The 22904-nt window shown below is 34.2% G+C and overlaps 1 protein-coding gene across 1 annotated transcript; it reads right to left on the bottom strand.

Annotated features, from left to right (window-relative positions):
• Positions 1–5498: 5498 nt before the first annotated feature.
• Positions 5499–22683, bottom strand: LOC128181736 (uncharacterized). Its single transcript, XM_052850251.1, has 28 exons — positions 22541–22683; positions 21034–21168; positions 20182–20369; positions 19880–19987; positions 19712–19763; positions 19514–19603; positions 18913–19407; positions 18749–18812; positions 18623–18657; positions 18110–18335; positions 17603–17733; positions 17117–17406; positions 16378–16474; positions 15727–15823; positions 15297–15366; positions 13484–13518; positions 13056–13146; positions 11044–11137; positions 10404–10550; positions 10147–10207; positions 9709–9831; positions 8468–9411; positions 8135–8278; positions 7749–7805; positions 6988–7634; positions 6551–6703; positions 6355–6424; positions 5499–6029 (listed from the first exon to the last, which is right to left on the bottom strand). Exons 1-28 carry the CDS (start codon positions 22551–22553, stop codon positions 5572–5574), a joined length of 5115 nt encoding a protein of 1704 aa, XP_052706211.1. The 5' UTR covers positions 22554–22683; the 3' UTR covers positions 5499–5571.
• Between the last annotated feature and the right edge of the window lie 221 nt (positions 22684–22904).

Below are 22904 nucleotides of genomic sequence, written 5' to 3' on the forward strand. Positions count from 1 at the left end.
CCTCATTAGAGGTTAGTGAAGGAGCCACTTACAAACCAGGTGTTGAGTTTGTAGAATTACGAGAGATGCAAAAGATGTAGAAGGCCTTTATAAATAAACCAAAGTTTACTTGCCATAGCCTACTAATAAGTCAAAACTTATTTAGTATAGATCAGGGTTACAGTCAGGGAGCAATCAAATTTTTACATAGAAATATTTAGGGAGTGATGGCCACGGTGATTGGGCAATTGTGTTTTGTTGCTTGTGTGTAAAGTAAAATGCTTAAGAGTGTATTTATTAAATTATATTTTATTTTTATTTTCAAGAGGAATTTCTCACATCACACAGATTGCAGCTCTAGATAAAGACAGTGTCAGAGCAATTCTCCTGCAGTTAGAAACCAATCAGCTTCCATGCATTTAGAGTTACAGGACTGACATTAAAAGGGAACACAATTTTTCATGATGGAAAAGCAGTCGAAGTAATTTCAAGTTTCTTTCATTGGAAATCTTCCGTTCAAAAAATAATGAAATTATGTTGTTAAATCCATAATATATAACACACTGTCAAAAGAAATCTACCCAGTCTTCAAATGCTTGTCAACGGAAAAGTTATCCCTGTTGGAATGGCCAGAAAAATTGCCTGCAACAGTAATACTTCTTTGCATCACCTGGAGATTGTGCATAAAAGAAATGGCAAAGATGGACGATCAGCATTGCTTGCTGAATTTGTATCCAGAAAAGTCAGTGTCAAGGTTGCAAAAGTTGTTACATCTCTTTGTGACTATTTTCTACAGTAAACATCTTTTGAATTATATCATTTGTATAAGGTATTGTGTATATCTGGAGAGAGAGAGAGAGAGAGAGAGAGAGAGAGAGAGAGAGAGAGAGAGAGAGAGAGAGAGAGAGAGAGAGAATTTAGATTTTTTCCAGCAATTTGATTTTTTTTCTTAAAATAACTATTTCACATTGTAATGCTCTATAGTATTTAAATTCTACAGTGAATGTTATGATGTAACACAGAATTATTAAAACGTTCATTTCTTAAATTGTTATGTGTTATTCAACTGTTCATAAACTAGTGAATATAACCATTTCGTCTTCTTGTGTTTTGTGTAACAGCAGCATATGAATGCATTTCCATTTTATATTTAGTTCATAAATTAACTTAATTTCTAATTGTGTCAAAAATGTATAAATAACACTTATAAGGACTAGTACACCTGAAAAAGTTTTTAGGAAGGCCATCCTTTAAAAACTGTTTGTTTGGAATTGCCACCTGGAGGTTTCTAGAGTCCAAGGGGGGATGGGTTTTTTTTTTTAGGAAATGTTAAAACTTGACGTTTAACTAAACAAGAGGCCCATGGGCCACATCGCTCACCTGAACAGCAGTTCCTTGTAACATTACATTTCGTAGCATATGCTTTTTCTATTTTAAACATTGAACCCCTTTCTGGGGACCCAGTTATGGTCCGAGGTTTATGGTTGGCTTGAACAACATAAATAGTAACATAGGAATGAAAATATGTAGCACTGCGGTGGGACCGCACGTACACAACCTGAAAAACTGAACGTAGAAGAGTTCCACTTCAAGAGGAATAACTCTCAGACTGTACAGAACATCAAGAAAGATAACTCTTGGTTCCACTACATTAGAGTTTACACAATTTGAGGATCCTTGCATAGTAATCTCACAAACTGTAGCATTATAGTTCTCGAGAAAAACTTTTTAAAAACATTTTCAATATATCTTTCTATGTTAAACTTTGAACCCCACTTGGGGCCACAGTATTAGTCCAGTGCTAAAGTTTTTATTATTTGGAATCTACATTATTTAAGGATGCTTGCATAGTTATCTCACAAGCTGAAGCATTATAGTTCCCAAGAAAAAGATTTTTCAACATTTTCCCTCTTTATTTCTATGCTAAACTTTGAACACCTCTTGGGGCCCCAGTATTAGATTGAGGTCACGGCTTTTATAATTTTGAATCTACACTTTTTGAGGGTGCTTACGTAGTTATCTGACAAATTGATGCATTGTAGTTCTCGAAAAGAAGATTTTTAAACATTTTCCATATATACCGGTACTTCTACATTTAACTTTAAACCCATCTTGGGTCCCTAGTATTAGTCAAGGGGTCACTATTTTAAAACTGTCGAACCTTCATTATCCAAGGTTGTATGCATGATAGTAATCTCACAAATTGAAGCATTGTAGTTCTCGAGAAGAAGATTTTTTAACATGTTACCTTTATATTTCTATAATAAACTTTGACCCCATCTTGGGGCCCCAGTATTGGTTCGGGGTCACGATTTTACCAATTAGGAATCTACATAAGCGAAGGATGCATGCATAGAAATTCCACAAACTAAAACATTGTAGTTCTTGAGAAGAAAATTTTTTAAACTTTTCCTTTATGTTTTTTAAAATGTTTAAATTTTGAACCCCTCTTGGTGCCCATCAATTGTCCAGGAGTTACAATTTTTTGAATCTACATTATTTAAGGATGTACATGTATGCATAGTAATATCCCAAACAGTTGCACTATAGTTCTTGAGAAGAAGATTTTAAAACATTTTCCTATATATGTTAAAATCTAAACCCCTACTGGGGCCCCACTTTTTGTTCGGGGGTCACAATTTTTACAATCTTCACTATATATACAACCTTTTGTGTATGTATTGGCATTTTTGGTGAAGTGGTTCTTGAGAAGAAAATTTTTAAACATTTTTCATATGTAGTTATATGTTAAACTTTGAACCCCGCCTGGGGCTGTAGTTTTCGTCCGAGGGTCACGATTTCTACAATTTAGAATCTTCATTATACATACAAGCTTTTGTGTAAATATTGGCATTTCTGGTGCAGTGGTTCTTGAGAAGAAGATTTTTTAAACATTTTCCTATTATTTCTATGTTAAACTTTGAACCCCGCCTGGGGCCCCAGTTTTGGTCCGAGGGTCACGATTTTTACAATTTAGAATCTTCACTATATATACAAGCTTTTGTGTAAATATTGGCATTTCTGGTGCAGTGGTTCTTGAGAAGAAGATTTTTTAAACATTTTCCTATGTATTTCTATGTTAAACTTTGAACCCCGCCTGGGGCCCTAGTTTTGGTCCGAGGGTCACAACTTTTATAATTTAGAATCTTCACTATGTTTACAAGCTTTTGTGTAAATATTGGCATTTCTGGTGCAGTGGTTCTTGAGAAGAAGATTTTTAAAACATTTTCCTATGTATTTCTATGTTAAACTTTGAACCCCGCCTGGGGCCCCAGTTTTGGTCCGAGGGTCACGATTTTTACAATTTAGAATCTTCACTATATATACAAGCTTTTGTGTAAATATTGGCATTTCTGGTGCAGTGGTTCTTGAGAAGAAGATTTTTTAAACATTTTCCATATGTAGTTCTATGTTAAACTTTGAACCCCGCCTGGGGCTGTAGTTTTCGTCTGAGGGTCACGATTTCTACAATTTAGAATCTTCATTATACATACAAGCTTTTGTGTAAATATTGGCATTTCTGGTGCAGTGGTTCTTGAGAAGAAGATTTTTTAAACATTTTCCTATGTATTTCTATGTTAAACTTTGAACCCCGCCTGGGGCCCCAGTTTTGGTCCGAGGGTCACGATTTTTACAATTTAGAGTCTTCACTATATATACAAGCTTTTTTGTAAATATTGGCATTTCTGGTGCAGTGGTTCTTGAGAAGAAGATTTTTTAAACATTTTCCATATGTAGTTCTATGTTAAACATTGAACCCCGCCTGGGGCCCCAGTTTTGGTCCGAGGGTCACAATTTTTATAATTTAGAATCTTCACTATGTTTATAAGCTTTTGTGTAAATATTGGCATTTCTGGTGCAGTGGTTCTTGAGAAGAAGATTTTTTAAACATTTTCCTATTATTTCTATGTTAAACTTTGAACCCCGCCTGGGGCCCCAGTTTTGGTCCGAGGGTCACGATTTTTACAATTTAGAATCTTCACTATATAAACAAGCTTTTATGTAAATATTGGCATTTCTGGTGCAGTGGTTCTTGAGAAGAAGATTTTTTAAACATTTTCCATATGTAGTTCTATGTTAAACTTTGAACCCCGCCTGGGGCCCCAGTTTTGGTCCGAGGGTCACGATTTTTACAATTTAGAATCTTCACTATACATACAAGCTTTTGTGTAAATATTGGCATTTCTGGTGCAGTGGTTCTTGAGAAGAAGATTTTTTAAACATTTTCCTATGTATTTCTATGTTAAACTTTGAACCCCGCCTGGGGCCCCAGTTTTGGTCCGAGGGTCACGATTTTTACAATTTAGAGTCTTCACTATATATACAAGCTTTTGTGTAAATATTGGCATTTCTGGTGCAGTGGTTCTTGAGAAGAAGATTTTTTAAACATTTTCCTATGTATTTCTATGTTAAACATTGAACCCAGCCTGGGGCCCCAGTTTTGGTCCGAGGGTCACGATTTTTACAATTTAGAATCTTAACTATATATACAAGCTTTTGTGTAAATATTGGCATTTCTGGTGCAGTGGTTCTTGAGAAGAAGATTTTTTAAACATTTTCCATATGTAGTTCTATGTTAAACTTTGAACCCCGCCTTGGGCCCCAGTTTTGGTCCGAGGGTCACGATTTTTACAATTTAGAATCTTCACTATATATACAAGCTTTTGTGTAAATATTGGCATTTCTGGTGCAGTGGTTCTTGAGAAGAAGATTTTTTAAACATTTTCCTATGTATTTCTATGTTAAACTTTGAACCCCGCCTTGGGCCCCAGTTTTGGTCCGAGGGTCACGATTTTTACAATTTAGAATCTTCACTATATATACAAGCTTTTGTGTAAATATTGGCATTTCTGGTGCAGTGGTTCTTGAGAAGAAGATTTTTAAAGACATGCACCCTATACTTACTGTTTCGCAATTATCTCCCTTTTGAAAAGGGCTGTGCCCTTCATTTTAACAATTTATAATCCCCTTTCCATAAGGATGCTTTGTACCAAATTTGGTTAAATTTGGCCTGGTGGTTTTTGAGAAGAAGTTGAAAATGTGAAAAGTTTACAGACGGACGGACAGACAGACAGACGGACGGACGACGGACAACGGGTGATCAGAAAAGCTCACTTGAACCTTCGGTTCAGGTGAGCTAATAAAAAATAGTTAAAAAATAAAAATTTCCATATAAAAAAACCTCTTTAAATTATTTTTAGCTAATCAAATTTTATCAGCAGGGGTGGGGGTAGGTATTTCAATGAGACGAGAGGCAATTCCAAACAATAATTTTATTTTGGCCTAAGGCCAAATATCATATTAATTATGTGACATAGTGTTCATAAAATCCTTGATAATAAGAGGAGTAAGAAACCTTAACTCAACTAAAAATTTGAATTGAAAATAGTTTAGTATTGAACAATCAGTGTATTCTAAACTAAAAGGAATCCATATACATAGGAATCATCTTCTTAGGAATACCAGTACAATATCTATTTAAACAGTATTTGTAACAAAAAATTAAGTACAATGTATCTAATTTCCCTATGTACATCTAACAACCAATACTTATATCCTAATGCATGCAAATCTTCAATTTGAAAACTAATATCAATTAAGACGTTCTTGAATTTTTCCTACACTGATTGAGAGTAGGACCTCCCAGACCAATCCATAGAGAGCGAGCGACACTAGCAGACAAGCGAACCACTCGGTGACCTGATCCACTGTCAGTTGTGCGGCAGTTAACGCCACGTACACCACACTGAACATGGTGGATGTAAACAGGAACAATGCAAACAAACGCATTAACGACCCTGGCAACCACTTCCTGTTCTCTCCAGTCATGTCCCATTCCAGTTCATACAGAAGTTTTGGTTTAAGTGATTTGTCGACAGAATCTTCATCAAGTATAAGTGCCGCCTCAGTCAGAGTTTCATAGGCCTGTGTGGTGAATTGTTTGTGGAAATTCCAGCGTTTGTTGATGAATGATGCAGGCAATCCCCTGTGTAGATTCTCCATTTTTTCCACCATGACATACTTCAGGAAACACTTCATTGGAACCAAATCTTGAAAAATGATAATCCTACTCCATCACATGAAATATCAATTTTCTGTAAATTCCTACTTAAACACAAGGAATTAATTTCCGTGTAAAATTTTGAGAAGTAAGACTTGTGGGTTTTTTTTTTTGAATTCCCACTTTTATTTTTAAAACAGTTCTAATTGAAACTATGATAAAAATTCGAAGTTCATGATTTTACATTCTCCTATTTGATGCAAAACTTTTGAATTGCAGAATTAAGTACTCACGAAAAATAAGGAAATCACAGTATCTGGTAAGCTTAAGATCATCAAATAAAAAAATTCTAGAAGCATATTTTTCTCCCATACCTTCCCTTAGGTCTTGAATCTCTGTATCTGTTAATGAGTCGTCACTTTCAACTTCAATGCAACTAATTTCCTAAAAAAATTATACAATAAAGTATTAGTTTGTACAATTTCAAAAAACTCCTACTGTAGAAATTTCTTTTTTATTAATAATATGACTTGGACAAGAATGTCAAATTCAACAAAAGAGTATGGGTACCTGCATCGCCCTGTGTAACTTTACATCATGCTCCAACTCCTGAAGAATGTTGTTAACAACGTTTTGAGCTCTTTGATGCAAAATCTCTTCATATATCACTCTGCTGGTCAAGGTTGATAAAACTCTGCCCATTGACATGGCTGCCCTGTTCATCTACAGTAGGTCAAAGAAGTCAGTACATGTATTTACAAAATGAATGAAAACATTGAATTACATGGGAAAAAATCAAATTTAAACAAGATATTTGTGAGCCATTGCTCATTAGAGATACCCCCATGCTTTTAACATGTGTTAAAATTTCAGGCATCTGCAAATTATAGTTGCTGAGAAAAATGTGACAGAAATTTGTTACGGATAGTCACATAAGGGTAAAACAGTACACCCCTCTGCTTTAGAGAGGGGGTATATAATTCAGTCGATCAAGTTATTCATAATACCTGAACCTCTATGTCACTTTCAAAATCTTGCCGATTCTCATATTTTGAAACAAATGACATGGCAGTAAACTTTAGGTTCTTCTGTACTTCTATGGCCAGAATTCTCCCCAGCATATGCTGCAGGTAATGAAAATCGTTGGTATTCTGTAAAATGTCACTTCCCTTCAACAATCCAGCCTCATTCAAATTCTTCACATACTGCAGGAGGAGAACTTCAGCAAGCTGTGCCCTGTTGTCTAGCTTTGGCTGTAGGCCTTCCCTTCGCCATTTCCTATACAGACTTGACCTAACTTCTTGCAAGTTTGTCTCATCATCGTGAAGAAGGACCCCACTATGGCAGATACTCCTAAGCTCATTCAATATGGCCTGCTTGATAGTGAATTCTAGGTAGACGTTCTCAGCAAACTGATGCTCTAAAGTGACCTCCATCTCTGCATTTTCAATGATGTCACAACTAAAGCTGTACACAGCATGATCCCTTGCAATGTCTCCTTCCATGACACTTTGGATAATACTGGACAAGGAGTTGTTTCCTTCAGTCAAACAGAGAGTTCCATGTAGACGCACCGGTGTCTGATAAACTGTCTCGCAGCAACCCAGGATTACTTTGAAAACAAAGTGCTCCAAAAGTTGGTCCATGTGCTCAACTGTAAAACAAAGCAAAATTACCGGTAGCTGCAAAAGTATTTGCAAATGTAATTTTAGCATGCAATGCTTATTAAAATATTGAGAAATTATTCAAGGAAAGTTAAAAATCAAACCTGGATGCTGCAGTTCACTCATCATATCCTTATACAGTTCTACATTGTCCAAAATCCCTAGAGATTTTATAAAAAAGATGACTTTTATATTGCAATAAACATTTTTGTAAACACTGTTATTTTTGCCCCATGTTATTTTGTCTTCTCATTGCTTTCAAAGATTTCACCCAATTTCAAGTTCATTTCAAGTACCTGTACAGTGAACACAGTTATTGTCAAAGAAATACCTTAAAGTCTTCAAGTAGCCCCATTTTAAATTTGCCTTGACAATGAGGCTAAACAAGGCAAAAATAGAATAAGAGAAAATTTCCTGCTATTCAGTACATGATTTCAATTGCATCACCCCCCCCCTCCCTGTTTAGAATTAACATAGGGAAAAAACATACTAAAGTAACAGAAAAGTTCATGACATATCATCAGACTTTCCCCTGCAGTAAGAGAAGGATTAGCAGTGGTTCTGTCCACTACATGCTTGATCATGTTCAGAATGACTCTTCTCTGTTGAACTTGGTTAGGAGAAACCTTTAGTTCTGTAAAAAAATAATAATAATTTTTTTGGAATTACCCGGTAACAGATGCTGATGTACTATTTAGACCTTTCAACTTTTTACGCTTAATTTGAAGTATATTATTCATATTGAATTAGAAAAACTTGAGGTTAACTACTAATATATACTTTTTGATATTATGTATATTTATCATGTGAATTAAGAATTTACCCTTTTTCATAGACTCCATCTTGAAATCAAGACAGGAGATCCCATCTTCAATATTTGAATAAAGAATTTCTATGCATCTTTGTATCAAATTCACTGATTTCTTGTATTTCTTTTTCAGTATACTTGTTACACCATCTTGGAATGCTTTCCTTACATATGTTATCAAATTTTGTGCAAAATGTCTGAAGTCCTTTTCTGATGAAGCTATCTTGAAAACTTCAACTGATTGTGATATGTGCTTATCCAATTTGCTGTTCGATTTCCAGGCAATGGAGATTTTACTCAGCAAATTTCCTTGTTGACTTGAATGTCTTTTTGATGAAGCAACAGTAACTACTTTATCACTTGAAGCATTTACATCATGGAAAACTGTGCTGCTTGATTTACTGTCAATCGATAAAAAACTTTGGTCTTCAAATCCAGGGATTGATAAGAAAGACCTGCTCATAGAAATGACTGAGATGAACCTGTCAGTTCCTTGAATGACTTCATTTACTGGTTCATTAGTCTCAACATTTTCACTTTTCAAAGACACTTCACTTTTTAGATATAATGGCTCAGACTTCTTTGAGATGTTTATGTTCAAGACCTCTTTGCTTCCTATTGTTTCCTTTTCCAGAATACTTTTAAATCTGGGAAGTTTTCTAAACTGTTTGGATCCCGATTTTACTTCATGTAGAAGAAACTTTATGGACCCCAGCAGTAGCATTAGGAAAGATGTAGCCACACTGGATTGAAAGATGGCGTATGGCAGTTGATTGCTACCTTGATGAGGTGACACACAATAGATTTCAAGTACACACAAAGCCTGAACAGACAGACACCAAAACAGAAACAAAACATGTATCCTGGTGGTGTATGCACCATATCTAATAGGGGTGTTCATGGAGGATAGCCATGTGTGATACTTCAGCACCCATTGCACATATTGTCCTATAGCACCTCTGAAATCAGAGAGAGTTAAAAGATTATTTGATATGTAAGATGAAAATGGCAAACATTTTTCATTGATTTTCATATAGCTGAGAATTGAGGAGAAAACATTTGTAAGCTGTAGATCTGTAATGGATATGTTTTTGTAAATTTATAAATATGATTTTAATTCTACGCATATCAAATCGAAGTAATTATACTATCAAAATAACAGGTATCACACAAGATATTTGACTTAACATTTGTTTAATACATATCATAACCTCTTAAATGAGCAAATTTTGTGTCAGAGAAAATATTTGATGAACCTTTGTTTCTGATCTTCACTTTGGCCATCTTCTACAACACGGGAATCTATGTCTGTAATTTTATGACAGACTTTCCAACTCCTTCCACTCGCAACATGCATTGCAGTCACATCTACAGGTTTCCTTAAAATAAATTAAACCAACATCCAGTGAAAATACAGTCTTTAGCTTCTTCATATCTGGATCAAGTAAAACTGTAGCCTTTTGCTTCTTCCCATCGGTTAAAAAATTAACAAAATTTTGCAACATACTGTCATTGTAGACTCTGACTTTGTAGAAGATATTTGCATACTGTAAAGTATTTCAACACTTATTTTGATGACAAAAGTCCAGGAAAATGTTACATTAATTGATACCAGCATTCAATTTAAATTTTTGAATTAAGATATCTAAGTAAATGTGGTAAAAGACAAAAGGTGTTTTGCCTGAATGCCTTACCATGAACTTTCTTTGCTTTTGACAATAAGAAAGTTCAGAACATCAATTTCACCAAGGTAATCTACAAAACAATTCGTACAATAGAGCATATATGTATAATATTGGTTGTGTGTTTTCTACTCTGGCTGTAAATCAGAGTTTTTGTGTACATTAATAAAGACCCAGAGGTTTATACATTTTAAGGATGAGTCACCCATGACAAAATGGTCAGTCTAGATTTACATTAGAGAGAAAGTGTCAATAAAATTCTTGATTACCTACAACTTTGAATAAGAAGATGTCAGTACAACCTCTTTGAAAGAGAAACCTTCCCGAGTAGAACACATCCACTGGAAAATAGGGACTGGAGCTGTTCCTCCCAACCATCTGAATGTAAATTCTTGCTAAGGAATGACAGCTGCTACCTAAAAAACAGGAACCAAAAATTACAAAGTATAATTAAAACAACATTTGAAGTAAATTATACTTAAAAAAAAAAAATACAAGTCAAATGTGTAAAAAACAACCAAAAAACAACATTTGCAATGCAAGTGCAAAAAGGTTAAATTAAGTGCAATATTGCTCTAGACTCTAGGTTACTGGTAGGTGATGCACATTGATAACCAATTTCTTTGTGTTTCTTAAATTAATGTATAAATTTCAAATTTAATAGTTTTCAAGAAATCAAGCATGATTAAATAAAACTGCAAAAATAAAAGTAGGCTATAGTACTGGAATGGAGGTCAGGAGACAGCATACTATAGCATGCATGACTGTACCAAAAATTATGATAAGTTTCTTTTCACATATTATCATTTTCTCTCAAAACAGATATTTTTACAATTTTAATCAACCACAAATGCAGAAAGCTTGCAGTATAATTTAAGCATACTATTTGTAAACTTATTGTATTCAAACCTTTGCTTGTTGAAGTCTTGATTTTTAAAAGGTACTTGTGAAGCAAATGCTCATCTTGGAAACTTTCATTTGGTGGAATGACTACAACGCTTGGCTAAAATCAAATGATCTAATTAAAGTATTCATTCGCATATGGGTCTAAGATTTGATTTAAAACTGTTTCTTTCAACACAAATCATTGCTATAAAAAGATCACTGTCTGATAGTTTTCAGTAAACATTAGTCATTACCAATGTTTTTTTAAGAACAAAGTTTACGTTACCTCTCTTCTCCTGGATACGTAAGAAATGAAGAATATCAAGAAATATATTACAATATATCCTCCACTGATATAATAAATAAACTGGTTGTTTGAATCGCCTTGAGGCCAAAGGGGAACAACGGATGTATTGAAAGAAAACATTTTTTTTTTAGAATATCTTTCGAAGTTTTCCCGCGTATTCTCTTTTGCGTCATACTCAATGTGCCGCTTGCCTATAACTTTCGTTCGGACTTTCCCGGAGAGCTGTTTTTCAAATTAACTCGTTTATATGACAACAAAATACTATGATTAATTTTTCTGGATTCATTCATCATGTTTTAAGATGTATACGTGTATTTCGGGAAGAGACTCTTGAACCTATTTGCTGTATCTTTTTTTTTTTTTGAAGGAGGGGTCGTAACCCCGACAAAAATACTTACTATAATTTTCACCGCTTATAAAAAATCAAAATATATGTTAAGTATTATAAAAAAAATAATAATAATAACAAACCCTTACTCGTTACCTTAGAAATGCAAATATGAATATAAAACGAGATTTTTCGTGGTTGTTTTTCTTTTTCTTCTAGTATAACCACAAAATAAACACAAAAAAGTACGTATTCCTTAAAGTGCTAACAATGGGCTTGATTTGGATCAATAGCTATATTGTGTTGAGTAGCCATGTGAATATTTGAAAATGCTGAAAAGGGATCAAAGAGGCTAATTGCTAGTTTTAATAGGGCCAAAGACCGCGTCATCATTATTAGACTTCACATCAGTGATGCATCCTTCAGCTCTGTACAATGACACATGCATAGCTAGAAAATGTTTTAAAAATTCATTAAAAATTCCAAGATTATATATACATCGATTCTTTAACTAGATAATTCTTTAGGACAAAAAGAATTATATATCTTTAAAAAAAAAAGACCAATACAAAACTAGTGTAAATCTGGTGTAAATTTCCCCCGTGAAGCATTATAAACATCTTTGAGTTGGGGTATTATTAAATTTTTTTTATTACAGTTTTTTTTGTTCTTACGTCAGTACTCAGTAAATAATGAATTTATTTTTTTTTTCAAATGTGTTATATAACTTCATTAATATATTGACTTCAACATTCTTATAAACAATGTGAATATAGATACTCAATATCAAGGTATTTATTTGTTATAGTTGAAAATAATTAAAAACAATGTATAGAAAGTTCTCCGCAGTCTAATGCATTTGCTTTTTTTAAAGTTTTCCAAAGGTAAAAAAAATTTAGAAACTTTGGTAATCGTAAGTCTCGCGAACATTTCCCCCAGCAAACGTTTCATTGATACAGTATTTCATAATAATAACTTAAAAGCATAGTTATTTGAAATGATTGGTAGGAATTATTACATGTAACAGCAGAACGGACAGAACAAAGAACCTGTTATGTACACTACTGTGTGATCCGTGATGTGTGAATAGCCATTTGCAGACCTCTCACAAAAAGCACCCTTCTTCTTCCGGCCACCAATCATTGCCTTCTTTTTAAGATTTGATTTAAGTTTTGAAAAGATTATTTGTACTTTGTTTATTTTTAAAATAAACTGCACTAAGAGTCCATCGCATTCAAAATAAGTTGCATATATATATAGCTGTTCATTTGATATGAGCATTTTAAAATTAAATGAAACAGGAACTTTTCAATTAATAATTTCCCTGCATACATAGACAAACGAGAACCTATGTATACAAAGCTAGAGTCGGGGTCAATAAATGTACACACTGCACAATGCCTGGGCTGCGTTCAAGATCGTAGCAGCTAGCCTAGCCTCTAGGTCGTAGATATCTAGGTCTGTTGAACGGACCGCTAGATCGGTGGATAGACTAATTACATTCACATCATTTGTTAATTTCAAGGGGGAAATATTCATTTTAACTTATAGGGTGAACAACATATCACTAAATAAATAAATTTCATGTTTGGCATAAAATGTTTAGGATTCGAATATCTACGTAGTGGGTAGGTTAGCTTACCGTTCAACAGCGTAGCCGCTATACGTAGCAGCTACGATTTTAAATATCAAATATGTAGGGAGAGGGCGAATCCTGATCCCAATCCCACTTTACAGTATTACACATAAAATATTGTCGAGGAGTCAATTCAATGTATAAACTGAACACACCCAATTTCAATTTATTTCTAATAAACACGACTAATTACCGTGGTTCTCGGGACTTTATCATAACTAAGACTTCCTGTAAAAGTATTATATACATTATTACATTTATATATCATGTGTAAACCTTGCTCAACAAATCAGGGCCATTAATAATACAACATTAACACAAAAGGAATGAGAAATGTTTATTTATTTCTCACGCATTCATACGTTCACTTGTAATACCCAGCAATAACAGGAGATGCATCGATTTATATTTACAATAATGGACAGGCAGAATATCCATCTTACAGTATGTCCATTATAATAGTGAAGAAAGTAGCACACAAGCATATGATAAAAACACATTAAATAAGAAGAGGAAATAAATGATAGAGATTTACCTGGTGATAAAATAGTCTTTTAATATATCTATAAATGCTGGTTTATCAAGAATTCTAATCATACATAAATCAAGGAGACAACAAACTCTTAACATTAGTGTTACTGTATGGAGCTCTCTACAAGGAGATTTACCATCTCTGTATAACTGTATAATAATTCAGTTACTATTCTGGACCCCTTTGTATACTGGCACATAATAAATCAAAGTGAATGGTTCTAGTTCATTGTCTCAGATACATTGTGTTATTATTGGATCAAGATTGATATGTAATTTTTTTTAATGAAACTACAAACAACAGGCTCGTTACTGTTTTACTTAATGAATACACAATGTACCAATTAAATAATTAGAATTATCTTTGTAATCCATAATTCACATTATCTAAACATGATTAACTAAAACTGCACAAAATGTTCAAAACATATTGCACACTGTATTTTATCATCTTTCTGAGCAGAAAATTATCCACTCATTAAATAATCTTCAGATGAAACATTTGATTCAGCTATTCCTCTATTACCTTTGCAAATTATATACAATGGAAGCAAATGGTGTATACATTTAACAGAAAAAATATAATGCAAAACAATTTTACCACTGAATTCAAAATGAACCTCAAAATCACAAATTGTACAAAATAATCTAGTGGTTGTCACATATTTAAGAAAGTTTTAATAAGCTGTAGAGAATTGAGATTGTCATTAGGTGCTTTAAAGAATTGAATTAAATGCAAGTCATGTATTTAATGATCCTTCACAATTCTGTAACAGAGAACTTCCAACTTTCACATAACAGTCCATTGGATCTGTTGTTACATATGTAATAAATTTTATTACAAATATTAATAAACTTGTCAATACATTGTGAACCTCTGCTTTATTTCAAATTAATTGCCCAGGACAATATGTAATGTCAATCATTTCAAAATTTAAAATCAATAAATAAAACTGCTGAATCATTCACCAGTTCTGCATTAAAAAGGCTCATGAGAGAATAACCATCTCTCTCCTAATCTTCATTTTCAACATCTTCATCACTTATAAGGCCTGCAAATTTATTGGCGTCAGTCCAAACCTTAGAAAAAATCAAGAAAAATAATTAAACATGCAATCATAAATTTACCTTATACTTAATGATTTTTTTTATTTTTTAACTTTACCCAATGTATATGGAGTCTATATTTACTTTAATATACTGTAGACTCTACATTATCAGAAACCTGCAGTCAGTAAAGCGTAAGTGTATAAATGACAGCGTGCTAACTCAACTATCTCCATAATTCTTGTCCAATTCTCAATACAATGTTATTTCTTTACACTTGTGTAATGAAATGTTCATAATTAGTAGCATGTTTTAGACCTTAAATAGCTAAAGAAGTTTGCTTCCTTGTTGAATTAAAAATAAAAAATGTTTACAAAACAAAGAAATTTCTGAGTTGGCCCACAAAACTTTTGAAAAGTAAAGTTTACCTTTTTCTCCTTTTCCTCAAATTTGGGCATTTCATCTATAGATTTGGGGATTGGTTTCTCCCTTGGAACTCTAAAATTATCAAGTACAGACATGTATAAAAGTGCGCACATGAAATCAATAGTCACAAATATTACAATTAGGTACAGACACATGCAATTACATTTCAAGTAAAACAGATGTCATTGTGAAGTATATACTCATACAAATTTATAACAAGCTATGGTGGTTATGTAAAGTTCAGAACTTCAGGTACATGTACAAAGTCACTCATTGTAAACCCTGAACTTTACATCTTTATCATTCATCCAAAAAAATTCTTCTAGATTTTACACCCTCTATAATTTGTTTAAACTATTTCTACACAACACAGAAACATATACTACAGAGTTTTAAGGGTTCTGAGTTAATCACAAGGAGTTGAGTACATACTTCTGTTTTCCCCCTCGTCCACGAGTTGGTGTCCCTCGCCCTCTCCCGCCTCGACTCGATCCTCCCCTGCCTTCACCGGGAAATCCCCCTCTTTCCTCTATAACAGAAAACGGCAATTTTAAAATAGAACAACAGATCAGACGATTAAATTTACACATCACACAAAAATCCACAAACAGCTCGACACACAGCACATTTAAGTGAAACCTGCATTGTCTGCTGGCACTGGGAGGGGTACTGCAGTCAGGACGAACAAGTTGTCAATGAATGACCATTACCGAAAACTAAGATGTTTGGAACTCAAAGAGTGCCGGGAGTGTATTGGATTCCTGTGGAATCATTTATATTCAAGAGTGACAAATCGTTAAACTTACTACTTTATTGTGACAGGTTTACTGGAGTGATGATTTCATAAAATAAATCATCAATCAAGTATGTATATTAAAACCCAGTGTCCATATTTGGTTATAGGTGAGGGTGGGGTGTGGGGGTGGGGGGTGGATCGGTGATTCCAATGTTCAAGGTTAAGAGTAAGGGTATTATTAAATATTGGTCCCTCTAGAAGTATTAATGATTCCACAGACATCCTGGGTTAAGTAAGTAGGACAGGTTTCGCTGTACAGCCAGTCTGAGTGTACAGATACACCTCACCTGATTTACCTTTGGGAGGCAAGTTATTCCAAGCAGATTCAGACGACCTAAGGTCTGCTGGTTTACCCTTTGCCCAAGCATTGGTAGCTGGAGGTTCCTGGTGTATACAATAATTATCGTTATGAATATTGTATTGCCAGTACAATAGTCAAATGCACCTAGCACTTTATTTACAATATGGGTTTGTATTTTATCAGTTGACCAATTCATTGATAATTTCTCTGCATTATTGATAATCATATTGTAAATTCCATCAATAAAATATTGAACAAATTTTTCATTATACTTCACTGTTTACAGGTTATCCAAACTGGTTTTTTTTTAAAAAATATTTGTAAGATACATATATTCATGGACAATGGTCCATCAATATAATTTGCAGTCACATTTTTTTTTTTTTTAATTTTGTGGATTGATTAAACAAAATCAATGAAAATTTGTGTTCAACAAATACCTTTAAAATCACAGTAGTCAACAGTCAGGAATCAATGACATTTAAATGCCATGTTGGTGTATGTTAACTAAAGTCAAGTTTAAATGTAGTTAAACATGTTAAAAGAGAGTTAGCCCTATGACCATCTCCAGATTCATTCAACCTAATACATGTACTACATGTATTATGTCTGTTAAGGTCTTATTGTGAACAAATAAACAGACAGGTGAACAGACAAACAATAGTCCCCATGCCACAGTTAAAACATGTCAAACTTTCAATAACTCTCCAAAATGCTATACATACTGCAGATGTAGGATTTGACTTAGTTTCACTCTTGGCAGGGACTTGGGAATTGCTCTGTGGTGGTGACTTTCCATCACCTGGGTTGCCTGGTTTCTGGGCAGTCTCTACTTTCCTCTTGTTCCAGGCATTGACTGGAGGTGGTGGGGCTGGCACAAGCTTGACAGGATCCTCTCTGTGCACAGGTGAGAGTGGACTCTTGGGCTCATCCTTACCCTCCTCCCCACCGGAGAAAACTTCCTGGGAGTGGTTGGATTTTTCACTGTCTTTTCTGGGTCGCCCATGGGAAGGACCTATAACATTACCATAATATATAATTCAAATTTTCTTTAATTTATATATCCAATTTCTCACAATATCAAACTTTTGTTCAAGCTATGTCTTCAAGAATTCTGTTGGGCAGCTGGGTAACACTATCTCCCAATATTAACTTTTCATTTCTATTAACCTCTTCATGAAGCATTTTTCTTCTAAATCATTCCAACTTACCTGATCGGCCTCCTTTACTCGAGCTATTGCTGCTGAGTCTTCGCTCTCGCCTGCTGCCTTCAAATGAGTCTCGTCTATTCCCATCTTGAGAATTCTCACTATCTTGACGAGGTCTACCACTCCGACCACCACTTAAATAAAAATAATACTTAATCAATTATCTTACATTTTATTCATATTTCAATTTTGACAACAGGCTCATTTTTTCAAATAATTATTCCATAATTTCAGCTGCATGGAACGGCATTTTACCGGCAAATCAAAGTTGTGCAAAATCGACATTTTGAGTCCTGACCTTGATATCGATTTTGGACTTGTCAAACACAAGTACTATTACCTTTATTAATTACTCTTTTCACATCAGATTACTAATACAATAATAACATACCCCCCCCCCCTCCCCAAACCCTTTTGTCTACGAGTCATAGCCTCAGAACTGTAGCCCCGAAACTGATTTTTTAAATGCCTAACAAGAGCTGCACTTCCAGCCCTACAAAGGGTTCTTACACATTTCTATTTTCCTTCTCCTCCTCTGCCCTCTTGGACTCTTCCAATCTCTGTTTTGCCAATCTTTCCTCTATCTCTCTCTCCCTTGCCGCCGTATCTACTGGTTTGGCCGCTCCAAAGATGGAGGCTTTCTTTTCAGGGGCACCGCCAGGATTCTTGGGACCTTCATTTTCTACAGGTTTGGTTCTTGGTTGAAGGTTTAACCTTGGTCGCTCAACTGGTGCATCTTTTCAAAATACAGGATGACAATTTTTTTTATGTATTGTTACAGAATCAAATTTTTAAAGATAAGATGATCTGTGTATGCTTACTGTACATCTAATAACATCAATTATGTGGATGTAAATTGTACTATCTATATGCCAGCATCATCTTTTTCATTTTTAGCATATCATATATTGAGTAGATGATTTTAAAACAGAACCAAATAATTTCTACTGTCAATTTGTCATCAATAAAATAATAAGAGGACTAATCCTCAAAGTTTCACAAGAAGTGGGCAAGTCTACATACCTCGACCACCCTCTGGACTTCTTGGTCTGTCTGACCTGTTGATTACATCAAGATTCAATAATATATATAAAGTACATAAATTGACTTTAACAAAAAAAAAGTAGTTTAACATAAAATAAATGCCACCTAGGTCTGTCATAGCCATCATCTCTTCTGTCATCTCTTCTAAAACCAGATCCATAGCCTCTATCTGAAAGCATTAATTATTTCGTATATTACAAAGAATTTTATTCAACTTAAAATGTTGGATGATAACATAACATTGTCAAAAATACCAAGATATGCTGTACCTCTATCATCATACCGATCCCTGGACCTTCTATCATATCCTCTGTCTCCTCCACTCTCAAAGCCCCGGTCTCTGTATCCCCTCCCACCATCTCTGTCAAAACCTCTGGATGGGCCTCGGTCATCAAAATCTCTTCTAGAATTCCAGTCATCTCGTGGACCACCGCTTCTATCAAAGCCACCTCTATCGCGGTCAAATCCTCTGTCTCCTCGATCATAGCCTCTAGGTCCCCTATCATCTCTATCAAAACCCCTTGATGGGCCTCTTTCATCTCTGTCAAAACCCCTTGAAGGGCCTCTGTCATCTCTGTCAAAACCCCTTGAGGGGCCTCTATCATCTCTGTCAAAGCCCCTTGATGGGCCCCTATCATCTCTGTCAAACCCCCTTGATGGACCTCTTTCGTCCCTATCATACCCCCTGGAACCCCTATCCTCAAATCCTCTTCCTCCTCCCCATCTATCACTTCCGCCACCACGCCTGTCATTTCTATCAAAATCTGAAAAATTAACAGAATATTTTTTTCCTCATTTTTCATCTTGGATCAAAAACAAGAACATATAGTTGAAGAAATTTAAACAACTAACAATGGATGATATAAGTACCTGATTCGGGAGGGGGTCCTCTTCTCCAATCGGAGTCAGTTCTGTCTGGCCCCTCGTTTCTTCTATCTCCGAATCCGCTCTTCTGATTTTCTTTAAGAGAAAAAACAAAGATTCAAACAACCAACTACATTTTTGTTTTTGTCTACAAAATCTCCTAAGATTTTGAGATATTCAACGTTATCTTTTCCAAAGTCTTACCATTTTGATTCTGTCCTGCTAGATCAACACGCATCTTCCTTCCTCCCATGTTCTACAATCATGATAATCTTGTTTAATTTAAAAAAAAAGTGGCAATATTTTCCATAATTCAATGCTTACTGGCACACACAATACAATTAAGTTGACATTCACATCATCAGATTTTACCTCATCATTTAAACCCAAGGCATCAATCAGTGATTGCCTGTCCTCAAACTCTACATATCCAAACCCTCTTAGCCTCCCTTGGTCAGTTGGTAGTCTAACATTGACCACCTACAATCAAGATATCAAAATATATAAACTCATTGTTCATATTCAGATTCATCACAAAATTTCATTTTTTTTTCTGCTGGGAAGTTAAGATTTTGACAGCACAGTTATATTAATTTAATTGCTTTTCATGGTATGTATAATCCTTCATATGTTTTTTTTTTTTTTGAGAACAAAAGTTGGAAAAAGATAGGAACCTTTAAATTTTTGAAAAAATTTTCTATGAGATCCTCTGTAGCTTCATAGGGCAGATTTCCAATGAATGCTGTGTATGGCGGTTGGTTTGGAATTCGACCGAGATCTACGTCGGGCCCTCGGGCAGCCTTGGGGGCAGTGGGTAACTTGGATCTGTCAATCATTGATCGCTGCAAGTCTAAATCCAAGTCTGCAAAATAATTTCATTTAAAAAATTAATCCTTTTCAATATTCAAGGTGGCTAGCGTTCATGATAAGTCAACAAAAGGATGATGTATTCATCAACATGTCAGGTTAACTTCATTTTCAGGAAATGAAGCTATGTTTTCAACAATAATATCATTTCTTTTTTATGTAGTACATGAATAGATATTCATATTTCTAGACATGCAGTTGAACATTGATTTGTAAAGCACTTGTCTAAACGCCGACTGAACATTTTTCTCATTTAAATAATGTTCATGTTAATGTTAACCCTTGGGCCCATACATACAACTTACAAGTTGGTATTGGCACTTTGGCTGAAGAAAATCCTGTGCTGCTTTGAAGACCAACATGCATATGAAGACTTTAGTTTAATGATATTTCATATAGATTTTCTAAAGTCTCTATATTTAATTTCAAATGCTCTCTTTTATGCTTTTTGGTAATAATGCATTACCAAAAAGCATAAAAGAGAGCATTTGAAATTAAACATTTAGATATGGCAAATAGCAGATTATTAGTTTTTCCAAACACATTTAAGCTTTGACCATAAAACTTATTAAATGGAGAAAGTAACAACGTTAAGACCTAAGCAAGTGTATCTTTTATCAAAATCAATAATAATTTTAATAAGTTAGTTTAATACAAACCTTCTAAATCATTAGAATCCATCTCTGCTGCCCAATCGATTTTATTAGATGAGTATGTTGGGGCTGGGCTTCCCCCTTTTTCATCTGACAGAAACTCTGTCAGATTTATCGTCTTCCCTTTCATCTTCTTCTTCCCTGGATTATAAGGAGGAACTCTCATTAACTAAATTGTACTTTCTAAATAATTCTTTAATCAAAGCCTTGTTCATATACATATCTCATAATTTAGTGCATATTTATCTTTAGAAAGAGCTTGATATCATTCAAGTTAAAATCTATTCAATCAACATACAGATATCAGGGATGCATTTAAGATTCCCAAACGGGCGGGTAACTAGAATTACCGAAATACCCGGAATTTACCGAAATGCCCTTCAAAAACACCAAAATGCCCCATTTGAGCACAAATATTTAACATGATAGTTTAAATCTAAGTGTTTAAATGTATTTCCCCAATTTTCAGTTTGATAATGTAAGTATTTTGACATAAATAGCCATTTTTAACATATGTAGACATTGGGTTAAGAACAATAACTCTTGCATCAATTGCTTTTCACTCGAATAGAGACCCTGTGTGAAATTTTATTCCAAGAATAAAATAACTAAGAATTAAAAATAACAGTTTATCATCAAAAATGCATATAGAGTGGAAGCAACTATAAAAATAGCAACTATTTTAAAGACGTAATTCCTATCAGAATTGCTTCTTCCTCTTGCACACGTATATAACACAAGTTCAAGTATTATAATATACATTTATTAAAAAAATTAACTTTATATACAATAACTATCTATATAAAATACTAGACATTCACTCTTTTTGGCATAATAATGGGCATTTTGGTGTTTTTGAGGGGTTATTCAGTGTTTTCACCGGGTATTTTGGTAAATCGCAGGTATTTCGGTAATTCTATGTACCGCAAACGGGCTATAATATCCCATTTGGGCAATTGGTCCCAACCTGTTAAATGTTAAAAACAAATGTTTGCAATTTTCTTGGGCACTGCAATATTGCCAGATTTCTTCAAAGTAATTCATACTATGACTTGAGTTAAAAAGTAAATTATTACTTATTTTGATAAATTGTCCAATTAAATAACACATATGTATTGTTGTTGTGAACATAGCTGATAGTTGTGTCTATACAAGAGGATTACCTTATCAGCATGCATAATAAAATGACGTTATTTACAGATGAGGACAGAAAAGGGGTAGAGGTAACATAGTGACTAAGTCAGAATTGAGAAATCACAGCACATTCATGTAAACAACACTTTCATCGAATTCGGAATAAACAAATGCAATGTTCGATGGTACGTCCCCATTGCCATTGGGTCGTTCCACATGGCGTATGTTGACGTGCTTTAACAATTGTTCACGTGAACAAATCGCTTTCATTTCTCATGCAAATTATGGTTAGAAAGATTTTAAGTTTCAATATACAACGGGAAACATGTTTGGTAGACAAAATATAGACATAACAATATATTGCCATGCTTTCACATACCCTGAGCCGCCATTTTTTCGCTTTCGCGGTGACCTGTCTAAAAAGTCTAAAATAGCGACATGCGGATACAAACGGAAAATCACTTCCTTCTTTAGAAAATTACAGAACCGTAGGAACACATGTCCCGTCATTTTGATAGTAATCTACAAATAATAAAAATACTTAGTAAGATCACAATTTTTTTTATAGATAATTCAAGATTAATGTTGCAGATTGTAACTCCAATTTTGCTTTTTAATTAATCAGTTTATTTATAATTTATAATTTATCGATAACAGTTTATACAAATCAAAATTTGTTAACACGGGTATATGTTTTTGTGTCTAAAGTAACAGTGTATCCACATCGTAATAGATTGAAGTTT

This window comes from Crassostrea angulata, chromosome 1 (assembly GCF_025612915.1).
Source record: "Crassostrea angulata isolate pt1a10 chromosome 1, ASM2561291v2, whole genome shotgun sequence".
Classification (NCBI taxonomy): domain Eukaryota; kingdom Metazoa; phylum Mollusca; class Bivalvia; order Ostreida; family Ostreidae; genus Magallana; species Magallana angulata.